At 37.2% G+C, this 13,535-nt stretch overlaps 1 protein-coding gene across 1 annotated transcript in view; it reads left to right on the forward strand.

The window, feature by feature from the left end:
- Nucleotides 1-13,535, forward strand: part of LOC137405628 (ATP-dependent translocase ABCB1-like) — a 52,010-nt gene that overhangs the window by 37,418 nt on the left and 1,057 nt on the right. Inside the window, exons 15-21 of the mRNA XM_068091950.1 lie at nt 4,501-4,767; nt 5,728-5,931; nt 8,143-8,243; nt 8,391-8,552; nt 10,415-10,571; nt 11,765-11,962; nt 13,068-13,274. Of these exons, the coding sequence (XP_067948051.1) occupies nt 4,501-4,767; nt 5,728-5,931; nt 8,143-8,243; nt 8,391-8,552; nt 10,415-10,571; nt 11,765-11,962; nt 13,068-13,274 (1,296 nt within the window). The remainder of the gene's footprint in view (nt 1-4,500; nt 4,768-5,727; nt 5,932-8,142; nt 8,244-8,390; nt 8,553-10,414; nt 10,572-11,764; nt 11,963-13,067; nt 13,275-13,535) is intronic.

The following is a 13,535-nucleotide window of genomic DNA, read 5'->3' on the forward strand; positions in this document are numbered from 1 at the left end:
ACCTGCTGTTAATGTAGAGCAAGGGTGGTGCAGAGTAACATACTACCTGCTGTTAATGTAGAGCAAGGGTGGTACAGAGTAACATACTACCTACTGTTAATGTAGAGCAAGGGTAGTACAGAGAAACATACTACCTACTGTTAATGTAGAGCAAGGGTAGTACAGAGTAACATACTACCTGTTGTTAATGTAGAGCAAGGGTAGTACAGAGAAACATACTACCTGCTGTTAATGTAGAGCAAGGGTGGTACAGAGTAACATACTACCTGTTGTTAATGTAGAGCAAGGGTGGTGCAGAGTAACATACTACCTGCTGTTAATGTAGAGCAAGGGTAGTACAGAGTAACATACTACCTGCTGTCAATGTAGAGCAAGGGTAGTACAGAGTAACATACTACCTGCTGTTAGTGTAGAGCATGGGTGGTACAGAGTAACATACTACCTGCTGTTAATGTAGAGCAAGGGTAGTACAGAGAAACATACTACCTACTGTTAATGTAGAGCAAGGGTAGTACAGAGTAACATACTACCTGTTGTTAATGTAGAGCAAGGGTAGTACAGAGAAACATACTACCTGCTGTTAATGTAGAGCAAGGGTGGTGCAGAGTAACATACTACCTGCTGTTAGTGTAGAGCATGGGTGGTACAGAGTAACATACTACCTGCTGTTAATGTAGAGCAAGGGTAGTACAGAGAAACATACTACCTGCTGTCAATGTAGAGCAAGGGTAGTACAGAGTAACATACTACCTGCTGTTAGTGTAGAGCATGGGTGGTACAGAGTAACATACTACCTGCTGTTAATGTAGAGCAAGGGTAGTACAGAGAAACATACTACCTGCTGTTAATGTAGAGCAAGGGTAGTACAGAGTAACATACTACCTGTTGTTAATGTAGAGCAAGGGTGGTGCAGAGTAACATACTACCTGCTGTTAATGTAGAGCAAGGGTAGTACAGAGTAACATACTACCTGCTGTTAATGTAGAGCAAGGGTAGTACAGAGTAACATACTACCTGCTGTCAATGTAGAGCAAGGGTAGTACAGAGTAACATACTACCTGCTGTTAGTGTAGAGCATGGGTGGTACAGAGTAACATACTACCTGCTGTTAATGTAGAGCAAGGGTAGTACAGAGAAACATACTACCTGCTGTTAATGTAGAGCAAGGGTAGTACAGAGTAACATACTACCTGTTGTTAATGTAGAGCAAGGGTGGTGCAGAGTAACATACTACCTGCTGTTAATGTAGAGCAAGGGTAGTACAGAGTAACATACTACCTGCTGTCAATGTAGAGCAAGGGTAGTACAGAGTAACATACTACCTGCTGTTAGTGTAGAGCATGGGTGGTACAGAGTAACATACTACCTGCTGTTAATGTAGAGCAAGGGTGGTGCAGAGTAACATACTACCTGCTGTTAATGTAGAGCAAGGGTGGTGCAGAGTAACATACTACCTGCTGTTAATGTAGAGCAAGGGTGGTGCAGAGTAACATACTACCTGCTGTTAGTGTAGAGCATGGGTGGTACAGAGTAACATACTACCTGTTGTTAATGTAGAGCAAGGGTGGTGCAGAGTAACATACTACCTGTTGTCAATGTAGAGCAAGGGTAGTACAGAGTAACATACTACCTGCTGTTAATGTAGAGCAAGGGTGGTACAGAGTAACATACTACCTACTGTTAATGTAGAGCAAGGGTAGTACAGAGTAACATACTACCTGTTGTTAATGTAGAGCAAGGGTAGTACAGAGAAACATACTACCTGCTGTTAATGTAGAGCAAGGGTGGTACAGAGTAACATACTACCTGTTGTTAATGTAGAGCAAGGGTGGTGCAGAGTAACATACTACCTGCTGTTAATGTAGAGCAAGGGTAGTACAGAGTAACATACTACCTGCTGTCAATGTAGAGCAAGGGTAGTACAGAGTAACATACTACCTGCTGTTAGTGTAGAGCATGGGTGGTACAGAGTAACATACTACCTGCTGTTAATGTAGAGCAAGGGTGGTGCAGAGTAACATACTACCTGCTGTTAATGTAGAGCAAGGGTGGTGCAGAGTAACATACTACCTGCTGTTAATGTAGAGCAAGGGTAGTACAGAGTAACATACTACCTGCTGTTAATGTAGAGCAAGGGTGGTACAGAGTAACATACTACCTACTGTTAATGTAGAGCAAGGGTAGTACAGAGTAACATACTACCTGCTGTTAATGTAGAGCAAGGGTGGTACAGAGTAACATACTACCTGTTGTTAATGTAGAGCAAGGGTGGTGCAGAGTAACATACTACCTGCTGTTAATGTAGAGCAAGGGTGGTACAGAGTAACATACTACCTACTGTTAGTGTAGAGCAAGGGTGGTACAGAGTAACATACTACCTGCTGTTAATGTAGAGCAAGGGTGGTGCAGAGTAACATACTACCTGCTGTTAATGTAGAGCAAGGGTGGTACAGAGTAACATACTACCTACTGTTAGTGTAGAGCAAGGGTGGTACAGAGTAACATACTACCTGCTGTTAATGTAGAGCAAGGGTGGTGCAGAGTAACATACTACCTGTTGTTAATGTAGAGCAAGGGTGGTGCAGAGTAACATACTACCTGCTGTTAATGTAGAGCAAGGGTGGTACAGAGTAACATACTACCTGCTGTTAATGTAGAGCAAGGGTGGTACAGAGTAACATACTACCTGCTGTTAATGTAGAGCAAGGGTGGTACAGAGTAACATACTACCTGCTGTTAATGTAGAGCAAGGGTGGTACAGAGTAACATACTACCTACTGTTAATGTAGAGCAAGGGTAGTACAGAGTAACATACTACCTGTTGTTAATGTAGAGCAAGGGTGGTGCAGAGTAACATACTACCTGCTGTTAATGTAGAGCAAGGGTGGTACAGAGTAACATACTACCTGCTGTTAATGTAGAGCAAGGGTGGTACAGAGTAACATACTACCTGCTGTTAGTGTAGAACAAGGGTAGTACAGAGAAACATACTACCTGCTGTTAATGTAGAGCAAGGGTGGTACAGAGTAACATACTACCTACTGTTAATGTAGAGCAAGGGTAGTACAGAGTAACATACTACCTGTTGTTAATGTAGAGCAAGGGTGGTGCAGAGTAACATACTACCTGCTGTTAATGTAGAGCAAGGGTGGTACAGAGTAACATACTACCTGCTGTTAATGTAGAGCAAGGGTGGTACAGAGTAACATACTACCTGCTGTTAGTGTAGAACAAGGGTAGTACAGAGAAACATACTACCTGCTGTTAATGTAGAGCAAGGGTAGTACAGAGTAACATACTACCTGTTGTTAATGTAGAGCAAGGGTGGTACAGAGTAACATACTACCTACTGTTAATGTAGAGCAAGGGTAGTACAGAGTAACATACTACCTGTTGTTAATGTAGAGCAAGGGTGGTGCAGAGTAACATACTACCTGCTGTTAATGTAGAGCAAGGGTGGTACAGAGTAACATACTACCTACTGTTAATGTAGAGCAAGGGTAGTACAGAGTAACATACTACCTGTTGTTAATGTAGAGCAAGGGTAGTACAGAGAAACATACTACCTGCTGTTAATGTAGAGCAAGGGTGGTACAGAGTAACATACTACCTGCTGTTAATGTAGAGCAAGGGTAGTACAGAGTAACATACTACCTGCTGTCAATGTAGAGCAAGGGTAGTACAGAGTAACATACTACCTGCTGTTAGTGTAGAGCATGGGTGGTACAGAGTAACATACTACCTGCTGTTAGTGTAGAGCATGGGTGGTACAGAGTAACATACTACCTGTTGTTAGTGTAGAGCAAGGGTAGTACAGAGTAACATACTACCTGCTGTTAATGTAGAGCAAGGGTAGTACAGAGTAACATACTACCTGCTGTTAGTGTAGAGCAAGGGTAGTACAGAGTAACATACTACCTACTGTTAATGTAGAGCAAGGGTAGTACAGAGTAACATACTACCTGCTGTTAGTGTAGAGCAAGGGTAGTACAGAGTAACATACTACCTGCTGTTATTGTAGAGCATGGGTAGTACAGAGTAACATACTACCTGCTGTTAGTGTAGAGCATGGGTGGTACAGAGTAACATACTACCTGCTGTTAGTGTAGAGCATGGGTGGTACAGAGTAACATACTACCTGTTGTTAGTGTAGAGCAAGGGTAGTACAGAGTAACATACTACCTGCTGTTAGTGTAGAACAAGGGTAGTACAGAGTAACATACTACCTGCTGTTAGTGTAGAGCAAGGGTGGTACAGAGAAACATACTACCTGCTGTTAATGTAGAGCATGGGTAGTACAGAGAAACATACTATCTGCTGTTAGTGTAGAGCAAGGGTGGTACAGAGTAACATACTACCTGCTGTTAGTGTAGAGCAAGGATGGTACAGAGTAACATACTACCTGCTGTTAGTGTAGAGCAAGGGTAGTACATACTACCTGCTGTTAGTTTAGAGCATGACTATTATTGCTCTGAGTAGATTATTTCACATAATTTTTAGGTGCTCTCTGAACCCGACCTTGAAATCCAGAGACAGAAGGTTAGCAAGCTCGCCTCATACACAATCACTACCGGAGCCGTGACAGGTCTGAGTAAGGCTGTTCAGCATTTTACTTTCTCTATGACTGGAGAGAAGTTGACTGCGAGACTGAGAAAAAAAACATTCTCTTCTTTGGTCAGGCAGGAAATTTCCTTCTTTGATGAGGAGGAAAATGGAACGGCGCTCTTGAACACTCGCCTTTCAGCTGATGCTCCTTTAGTTAAAGGGGTAAGCTACAAGCTTCTACATCACCGCCTGACGGTATGACAATAAAAATACATTATATTCTAGCATGATATAATGTAGTTTAATGTGTTGTATACTATAATACAATATAACGCAATAAAATCAAATATAATATAGTAACTTCTCTTAACACAATTGCGCACATCCATGAGCACCCTTAAAGTCTGCTGGTTTGCTTTTATTTTATTGTTGTACCAGCAGGTGCCTAGGTTAATCTTTATCCCATATATGGCGTCTGAGAATATGTACCAGCATGTGCCTAGATTAGCTTTTATCACATATATAGAGTCTGAGAATATGTACCAGCAGGTGCCTAGATTAACCTTTATCCCATATATGGCGTCTGAGAATATGTACCAGCATGTGCCTAGATTAACTTTTGTCACATATATAGAGTCTGAGAATATGTACCGGCAGGTGCCTAGATTAACTTTTATCCCATATATGGCGTCTGAGAATATGTACCAGCATGTGCCTAGATTAACTTTTATCACATATATAGAGTCTGAGAATATGTACCAGCAGGTGCCTAGATTAACCTTTATCCCATATATGGCGTCTGAGAATATGTACCAGCATGTTCTTAGATTAACTTTTATCACATATATAGAGTCTGAGAATATGTACCAGCAGGTGCCTAGATTAACTTTTATCACATATATAGAGTCTGAGAATATGTACCAGCAGGTGCCTAGATTTACTTTTATCACATATATAGAGTCTGAGAATATGTACTCGCAGGTGCCTAGATTAACCTTAATCACATATATGGAGTCTTAAAATATGTACCATATGTTATTTAACAAAAAGTTGTATCCTAATGTAGCAAAAAATTATACATGAAATTTTTTATTGTGTTCTATATAACATAAAACATATTTTTCATTGAACCAAATTATTTATAAAATATTGAAACTAATTAATAATTAAAACTTTCTACAGGCATTGGTTATGCGAATCGGGATTTTGGCAGAGTCAGGAGCAACAATTCTTGGAGCATTAATCATAGCCTTAGTTCATGTCTGGGAGGTTGCCTTGGTAGCTGTCGTGTTTGTGCCTATCATGATGATTGCTGGAAAGGTACAGCAAAACATGGCTCGAGGCTATTCAGTCAGCAACAAGCTTTCTATTGTTGAAGGTGGAAAGGTAAAGTAACTTGAACACATCTCAAAAAATTGTTCAGAGCATTTTCAACTTTTGTCCTTTCTCCCTATTGACAACTGAAGACTGTGATCCTAATTTTAGATTTATCAGAAGTCTATGTACTCTTCAAATTTATTAAATTAAACTTGGACCTGTCGACCAAAGACTATGCCTACGTGCGAAGTTTTGCTGATGTTGTTTGATATTTAGATACAATTATATTAGATTAAGTCAGTTCAAATTAGATCAGATTACATTATTTTAGATCAGATTATATCAAAATAAATCATATTAGATCGGAATAGATCAGTTTGAATCCGATTATAGAGGATTAGATCAAATCAGGTTAGAAACGATTAGATCAGACTAGATCAGATTATATCATATTACATGTAGATCAGATTATATAAGATTAGATCAGATTCAATCAGATTGTATCAGATTATATAAGATTAGATCAGATTATATCAGATTAGATCAGATTATATCAGATTATATCATATTAGATCAGATTATATCAGATTATATCAGATTATATCATATTAGATCAGATTAAATCAGATTACATCAGTTTATATCGGATTAGATTGGAGTAGATCAAATTAGATCAGGCTAAATTTACTATATTAGCTCCAGTTTAGATAAAACTTTGTAACATCTCATAATTTTTGCACAATTTCATTTTGGAATTCTCAAAGGTATATAAAGCGCTATCATCAGAAAACAGCTTGTGAAGATATATTTGTTAATCTAAAAAGTCCATTGTTCTTTGTTGCTGTATGGCGTTGAAACAATTGTTAGTGACAGCATGTTGAACGGCTCAACTCTCCTGCTGTTTAAAGCAATATGTTGCAATAAAATGTTATTTTCTATTTTTGTATGAGTTGGGCCAGGTCTGCAACAGTTAGTTTTGATTGAGTTTATAATGCCTAGAATTTATTTCTATGCAGTTTTGAAGTTAACGGTTGTTGTGGGAAGCTTTTTTCGTTTTCCTAGTTTCCAATTTTGAAATTTAAAATTGAACCATGTTTTTTGCCACAGCTCATGCCTTAGACAGTTGCTAACATCACAGACAGTTGCTACTGTCACAGACAGTTGTTAATAGTGTCGCAGACAGTTGTTTATGTCACAGACCGTTGTAAATGTCACAGACAGTTGTAAACGTTATAACAATTCATGCACTGTTCCTGATAGCTTATGGGTCTTAGCTTATGGACTGACTGGCTCAGTGCTCAGTTATTACCAAACAGAAATGTTGAGTACCTAATTATAAAACCAGCACTACTATACATAAATGTTAATAACCAATCATATAGCCAGCATTACTATACAGAAATGTTGAGTAACCAATCATATAGCCAGCACTACTATACATAAATGTTGAATAACCAATCATATAGCCAGCATTACTATACAGAAATGTTGAGTAACCAATCATAAAGCTAGCACTACTATACAGAAATGTTGAATAACCAATCATATAGCAAGCATTATTATACAGAAATGTTGAATAACCAATCATATAGCCAGCACTACTATACAGAAATGTTGAGTAACAATCTTAAAGCTAGCACTACTATACAGAAATGTTGAATAACCAATCATATAGCCAGCACTACTATACAGAAATGTTGAGTAACCAATCTTAAAGCTAGCACTACTATACAGAAATGTTGAATAACCAATCATATAGCAAGCATTATTATACAGAAATGTTGAATAACCAATCATATAGCCAGCACTACTATACAGAAATGTTGAGTAACCAATCTTAAAGCTAGCACTACTATACAGAAATGTTGAATAACCAATCAGCATTGTGCTGAAGCAATATTGACACTCAGTGTGTGGTTAAGCTTGAGATGTTTTCTTTGACTGCCATCAAGTTCGTTGTAATTTTACTATTTGTGACACAAACAACAAGTTTTTGCATGATTTACACAACATGTTATAAATTATAAAAGATGTATGAACTTAATATTATAACTGTACTGAGAACTGTCGCCTTGTTTAAATATGTAGATGTTTATAGCCGCTGTGATGCACCAATTACCAATCTCTATTTTTTGTTGACAAACAAACTTTCTGTTCTGTTAAGCACAAAGTACTTTTCATCCCTTCCTAAACACTCGGCTAGCCAAGGTTTTTGAGAATTAACAGTATATATTAACGGCTTATGTGAGTAACATTGAGGTCTCGTGTGTATTCCACCAGATGGCGCAAGAAGCAATAAGCAACATGCGTACTGTGACATCACTAAATAGACAGAGGTATTTCACAGACAACTTCCGCCAGCACTTTAAGAATCTTTACCTGTGAGTATGACCCAGCTATCCTTGTTTAAATAATCAACTACAAAGTCTTACAGTATGTTTTTATGTTTTCTGTTTTTATCTGATTAGATGTATTATAACCCTAAAGTTTTAAAAGTCAGACATTGATTTTATGTAACTTTTTTACAGAAACGATAAGAAGAAAGCATTTATTTATGGATTTGCCTACTCTCTATCCCAGTCACTCATGTTCTTCATGTACACAATTGTCTATGGCTTTGGAGGATATCTCTGCTATTGTGATTGCATCCCATGGAGAGATGCTAGCATACCGTTTTACTACATAGTCAGGTTAGAGCTTAGGTTAGAGATCAAATTACAAATATAGTTAGGCGTCGAGTTAGGGGTTGGGATAGAGGTCAAGTTAGAGGTCATGTTAGAGGTTGAGTTAGGGCCAGGTAAATGATTAAGTTGAAGTTCATAATAGAGGTCAGATTAAAGATTGTTGTTCAAATTTTGAGATCTAATCAAATGTATGCTCTGATCTGTTTGAACGCTTTACTCTGGTGTGCTGATGCTGGAATGTAAAAATGGTTTTCTGTTATATAAATGTGTTTGACTGCGCCGTAAAATCATTATGAAAATTCTATCAAGCACAAAATAAAGAAAGGTTGTGTGATATAACTCCGTGTAATTATAGTACAAGTTAACAGTGATGCAAGATTCCTGTGATTTACTGAGTGCATCTGCACTGTACATAGTTTTAGCTGGCAATGGCACTCACTGTTTACTGTCAAAGATCAACCGTTTATGTTAGCTGAATAATCTATATATAGGAATCTAAAAATTTGTGAGCGTGTGATTTGGTTTGTCCAGCTATAGCTATTAAAATCTTGGAAGGAAGAATCCGTATTACAAAAGAGTTGAACTCAGAACCTCCCATTTCCCAGACAATATGCTAAACCATTGAGCTATGCACCATTGATGTATTCATTGGTCGATATGTGTTGCTATGTGGGTAAAAATACCCAAACCGCGTCCGCTATGGCGGAGCGTCATTTTATGCTTGCTCTCGTGGCTCTTATTAGTAATTACTAGGTTACTCAAATTATCCATTGACAATGTGCCAGGCTAATGGCAAATGGCAGGCAACTACATTACCTGTCACTGTTTGTAAGTTGATTTTGACTAGCGGAACGCCGGGAATTATGCTAGTCAATATGATAAAATACAGCTGTTAAATACTTTCATACTAATATTAAAGGAATTGATGCCGAAGCAAAATACTTTTATACATTCTATAATTACTATTAGAAAAGGCATCTCATGTATTCAGTACTTTTCAAATATGTTTCTTCATCTCTTCAGATTTTGATGATGCTGTTGCTGATTTTAAAGACGGTAATTAACTGACCATTTGTTACTAGACTCATAGTTGTAAAACTGCTATCTTAGTTGAAGAAGAACCATATTTTCCTTTGTTCTTTTAATATTAGGAAGACAAGTTTATTAAAATCAGAAAGCATGTGAAGTATGCAAAATGACGCAACCGATTAGTTTTGTTTTAGTTTAGGCATCTTCCAGTTTAATCTAAGCCGTAAACGAGTTATTTCATAAACTGAGTCGCAGGAGTTATAAAGGAAACAGACAAAAGATTATCATGTGAATTAGAGTAAGTTCAGGGTCAAGTCCTCTGTAATTTTTACAAAATGTGAAATGTTGACTAAAGATAATAATTAGACATAATAAAAATTACTTTAAAACAAAGTGATAAAGAATAAAGCTGAATAATCAAGTATTGAAAGAGATTGAACCTGATAAAATAATTTGATGGGAAGGGGTGGAACAAAGAAAAAAAATGGTGAGGTGCTTGGTAGAAAATAAAGTCGAGATTGGAGCAGGCATGTAAGAGGAAGGGGGTAGAGAGGGTGGGACGGTGAATATACGAGAGCTAGACAGAACAGGACTAAGACGAATATAGAGTGACAGCAGTTTTAGATGTTAGAACAAGAATGAAGATGTGGAACATGAGAAGCCATGGAAAATGAATTTCACTAATAAAAAACTGGGATGTAGTGAGAAAGTAAATCAGTCTTAGAAATTATTAGCCCAACTATAATCTGAAAGTTAGACAGTACAGTAACTTGAACCTTAAAATAAGACTGACTGTATAAGATTGATAGACTCTGTCATGAAACTTTGTAACTTTAAAGGATCTACGTCGCAGTGGTTATGGGAAGCTTAGCCGCTGGAAAAACTGCATCACAGCTACCAGATTACCCCAAAGCCAAGATGGCTGCTTGTAACGTCAATAAAATTCTGACAAGGAAATCTCTAATTGACTCAAGTTCAGGTGAAGGAGCTACCTTTGTAAGTGTTTTTGCACCTATGTTGGACTTAAAAAGTGGCTATACCTCTCACTAAATTTGCTAATGCTCTAATAATGTACGCTGACTCACTTGTTGTTTACTTACTTGTTGCTGACTCACTTGTTGGTGACTCACTTGTTGTTGACTCACTTGTTGGTGACTCACTTGTTGTGTACTTACTTGTTGTTGACTCACTTATTGTTGACTTACTTGTTGATTCACTTGTTGTTGACTGACTTGCTGTTGACTTACTTGTTGTTTACTGACTTGTTGTTGACTCACTTGTGGTTTACTTGCTTGTTGTTGACTCAATTGTTGTTAACTTACTTGTTGTTGACTCACTTGTTGTTTTTTAACTTGTTGTTGACTCACTTGTTGACTCACTTGTTGCTGACTTACTTGCTGTTGACTTACTTGTTGTTGACTCACTTGCTGTTGACTCACTTTTTGTTGACTTACTTGTTGTTGACTTACTTGTTGTTGACTTATTATTGTTGACTTACTTGTTGATTCACTTGTTGTTGACTGACTTGTTGTTGACTCACTTGTGGTTTACTTGCTTGTTGTTGACTCAATTGTTGTTAACTTACTTGTTGTTGACTCACTTGTTGTTTTTTAACTTGTTGTTGACTCACTTGTTGACTCACTTGTTGCTGACTTACTTGCTGTTGACTTACTTGTTGTTGACTCACTTGCTGTTGACTCACTTTTTGTTGACTTACTTGTTGTTAACTTACTTGTTGTTGACTCACTTGTTGTTGACTCACTTGTTGACTCACTTGTTGCTGACTTACTTGCTGTTGACTTACTTGTTGTTGACTCACTTGTTGTTTACTTACTTGTTTTTGACTCACTTATTGTTGAATTGCTTGTTGTTGACTCACTTTTTGTTGACTCACTTGTTGTTGACTCACTTGTTGTTGACTCACTTGTTGTTGACTTACTTGCTGTTGACTTACTTGTTGTTGATTCACTTGTTGTTGACTGACTTGTTGTTGACTCACTTGTTGTTGACTTACTTGTTGTTAACTCACTCGCTGTTGACTTACTTTTTGTTGACTTACTTTTTGTTGACTTACTTGCTGCTGACTCACTTGTTGTTACCTCATTTGTTGCTGATTCACTTGCTGCTGACCTGCTTGTTTTTGAACTGTTTGTTATAAATTAACTGATGTAGTTTTTTGTCAATTTTAGGATACAATTGAAGGTCGGGTTGAGTTCAATCAGGTTGAATTCAGCTACCCAACCAGAGAAGAGGTCAAGGTCTTGCAGAAAACAACTTTCAGTGTAGAGAGTGGAAAAACATTTGCTTTAGTAGGAGCCAGTGGATGTGGTAAAAGTACATCCATCTCTTTGTTAGAAAGGTTTTATGACAGTATCTCCGGACAAGTGGTGAGTAGTTTTAAAAACCAGCTAAAGTATAAGAGAGTGGTTACTGGCTTGTGAATCAGAAAACCTTTTTTTAGTTATATCTTCCGAGTAAGTGGACCATTAGTCGATATACAGTAACATCCCTCAAGAATCTTTGGGTCTATTTACAGATCTCTCATCACTCTATGCACGTTGATCTATTAGTAGATTGTATATACCCCATGAATCTATGGGTCTATTTACCAATCTGTCATCACTCTATGCATATTGATTTTTTAAAAAAGTACTGCTAATTTTATTAAAAATGTATTATTAAAACTGCTGAGCATAATATATATATTGATAAGACTGTTGTTATTACCATTATTATTATAGTTTATGTTACATGTTAGCAGTGATTTGAGTTACCCAGTTTGACTTCTGACTTTATTGCAATTCAGAATTGACTGGTATTGATAATTTTGTATTTAGAAGTTTGACGAAATAACATAATTTTCTTGAATAGATCACTTCTCTACAGTTGCTGCTTCAGCAAAAGTTGATAAAAGTTTGAACATGATCTTTAAACAATGGCGGTAGCATACTTGTTCATTCGTCCAACTTATAACAATTTTGTGTGTTTTTTATTGCTTATATTTTTGTTGCGCAGACAAGTCTCGTGTACTAACATCACAGAGTCAACTATTGACTTTTATAGAGCCAAACCATCTACCTTAATTGATACATATTTAGTAATAAACTACAATTCCTGCCATAACTCTATGTTTTAGTTTTAACTCTATGGATATTGATAGTTTTATAGGTGGTTCTATCGATATTTTTTTATTAATTTAACTCAATCTGGTAAACTTATTCTTTTTATTATAAAATTGTTATAATCATTGTTAGAGAATATTCTTTCAATTGCCACACTGATAATCTACATGTACATAGAGTTTGATTTCAGATTATTGCCATTTGTGATTTAGGGCTCTGCTCTTCTCAAGCTTTTATATCCGCTAATTAAAATGTATCTTATTTTGTTGTCAAATCTACTAATTTGTTTCTTACCGCTTCCTTTTCTGCAAGTAAAGATTTTATGTATTTATATTGCATAGAAGGAACTATTGACCTTTGCAACTTTCAGGCTATAGATGGAGAAGATGTAAAAAGTTTGAACATTCAATGGTTACGTCATCAGCTAGGAATGGTTTCTCAGGAGCCCACTCTATTTGACATGACTATTAGAGAGAACATAGCTTATGGTGACAACAGAAGAGAAGTAGCTATTGATGAAATTATAGAAGCTGCCAGAAAGGCAAATGCTCATGGCTTCATCACTTCTCTACCTAAAGTGAGTGATTGATCACATGCAGCTTGCAGGGGCAATAAGGAGTTGTCAGATGTTGGTGCTTAACTAGCACACTGAAGGTCAACTGGAAGTTGTCTACTGAAGTAATAGAACTTGTTGTTTGGCAGAATACTTGGTCAGCATCTAAATTTGCCCTTCAAGTATAAAATCTTTTAAAAATTGCACCTTTGGTGCACCAGCTATCTGGTTTTGACCAAAGAGTGAATTGTAGGTCGCTAGCTTTATGGGTAACAAGACAGTGGT

Source organism: Watersipora subatra, chromosome 10 (genome assembly GCF_963576615.1).
Source record: "Watersipora subatra chromosome 10, tzWatSuba1.1, whole genome shotgun sequence".
In the NCBI taxonomy this organism is placed as follows: domain Eukaryota; kingdom Metazoa; phylum Bryozoa; class Gymnolaemata; order Cheilostomatida; family Watersiporidae; genus Watersipora; species Watersipora subatra.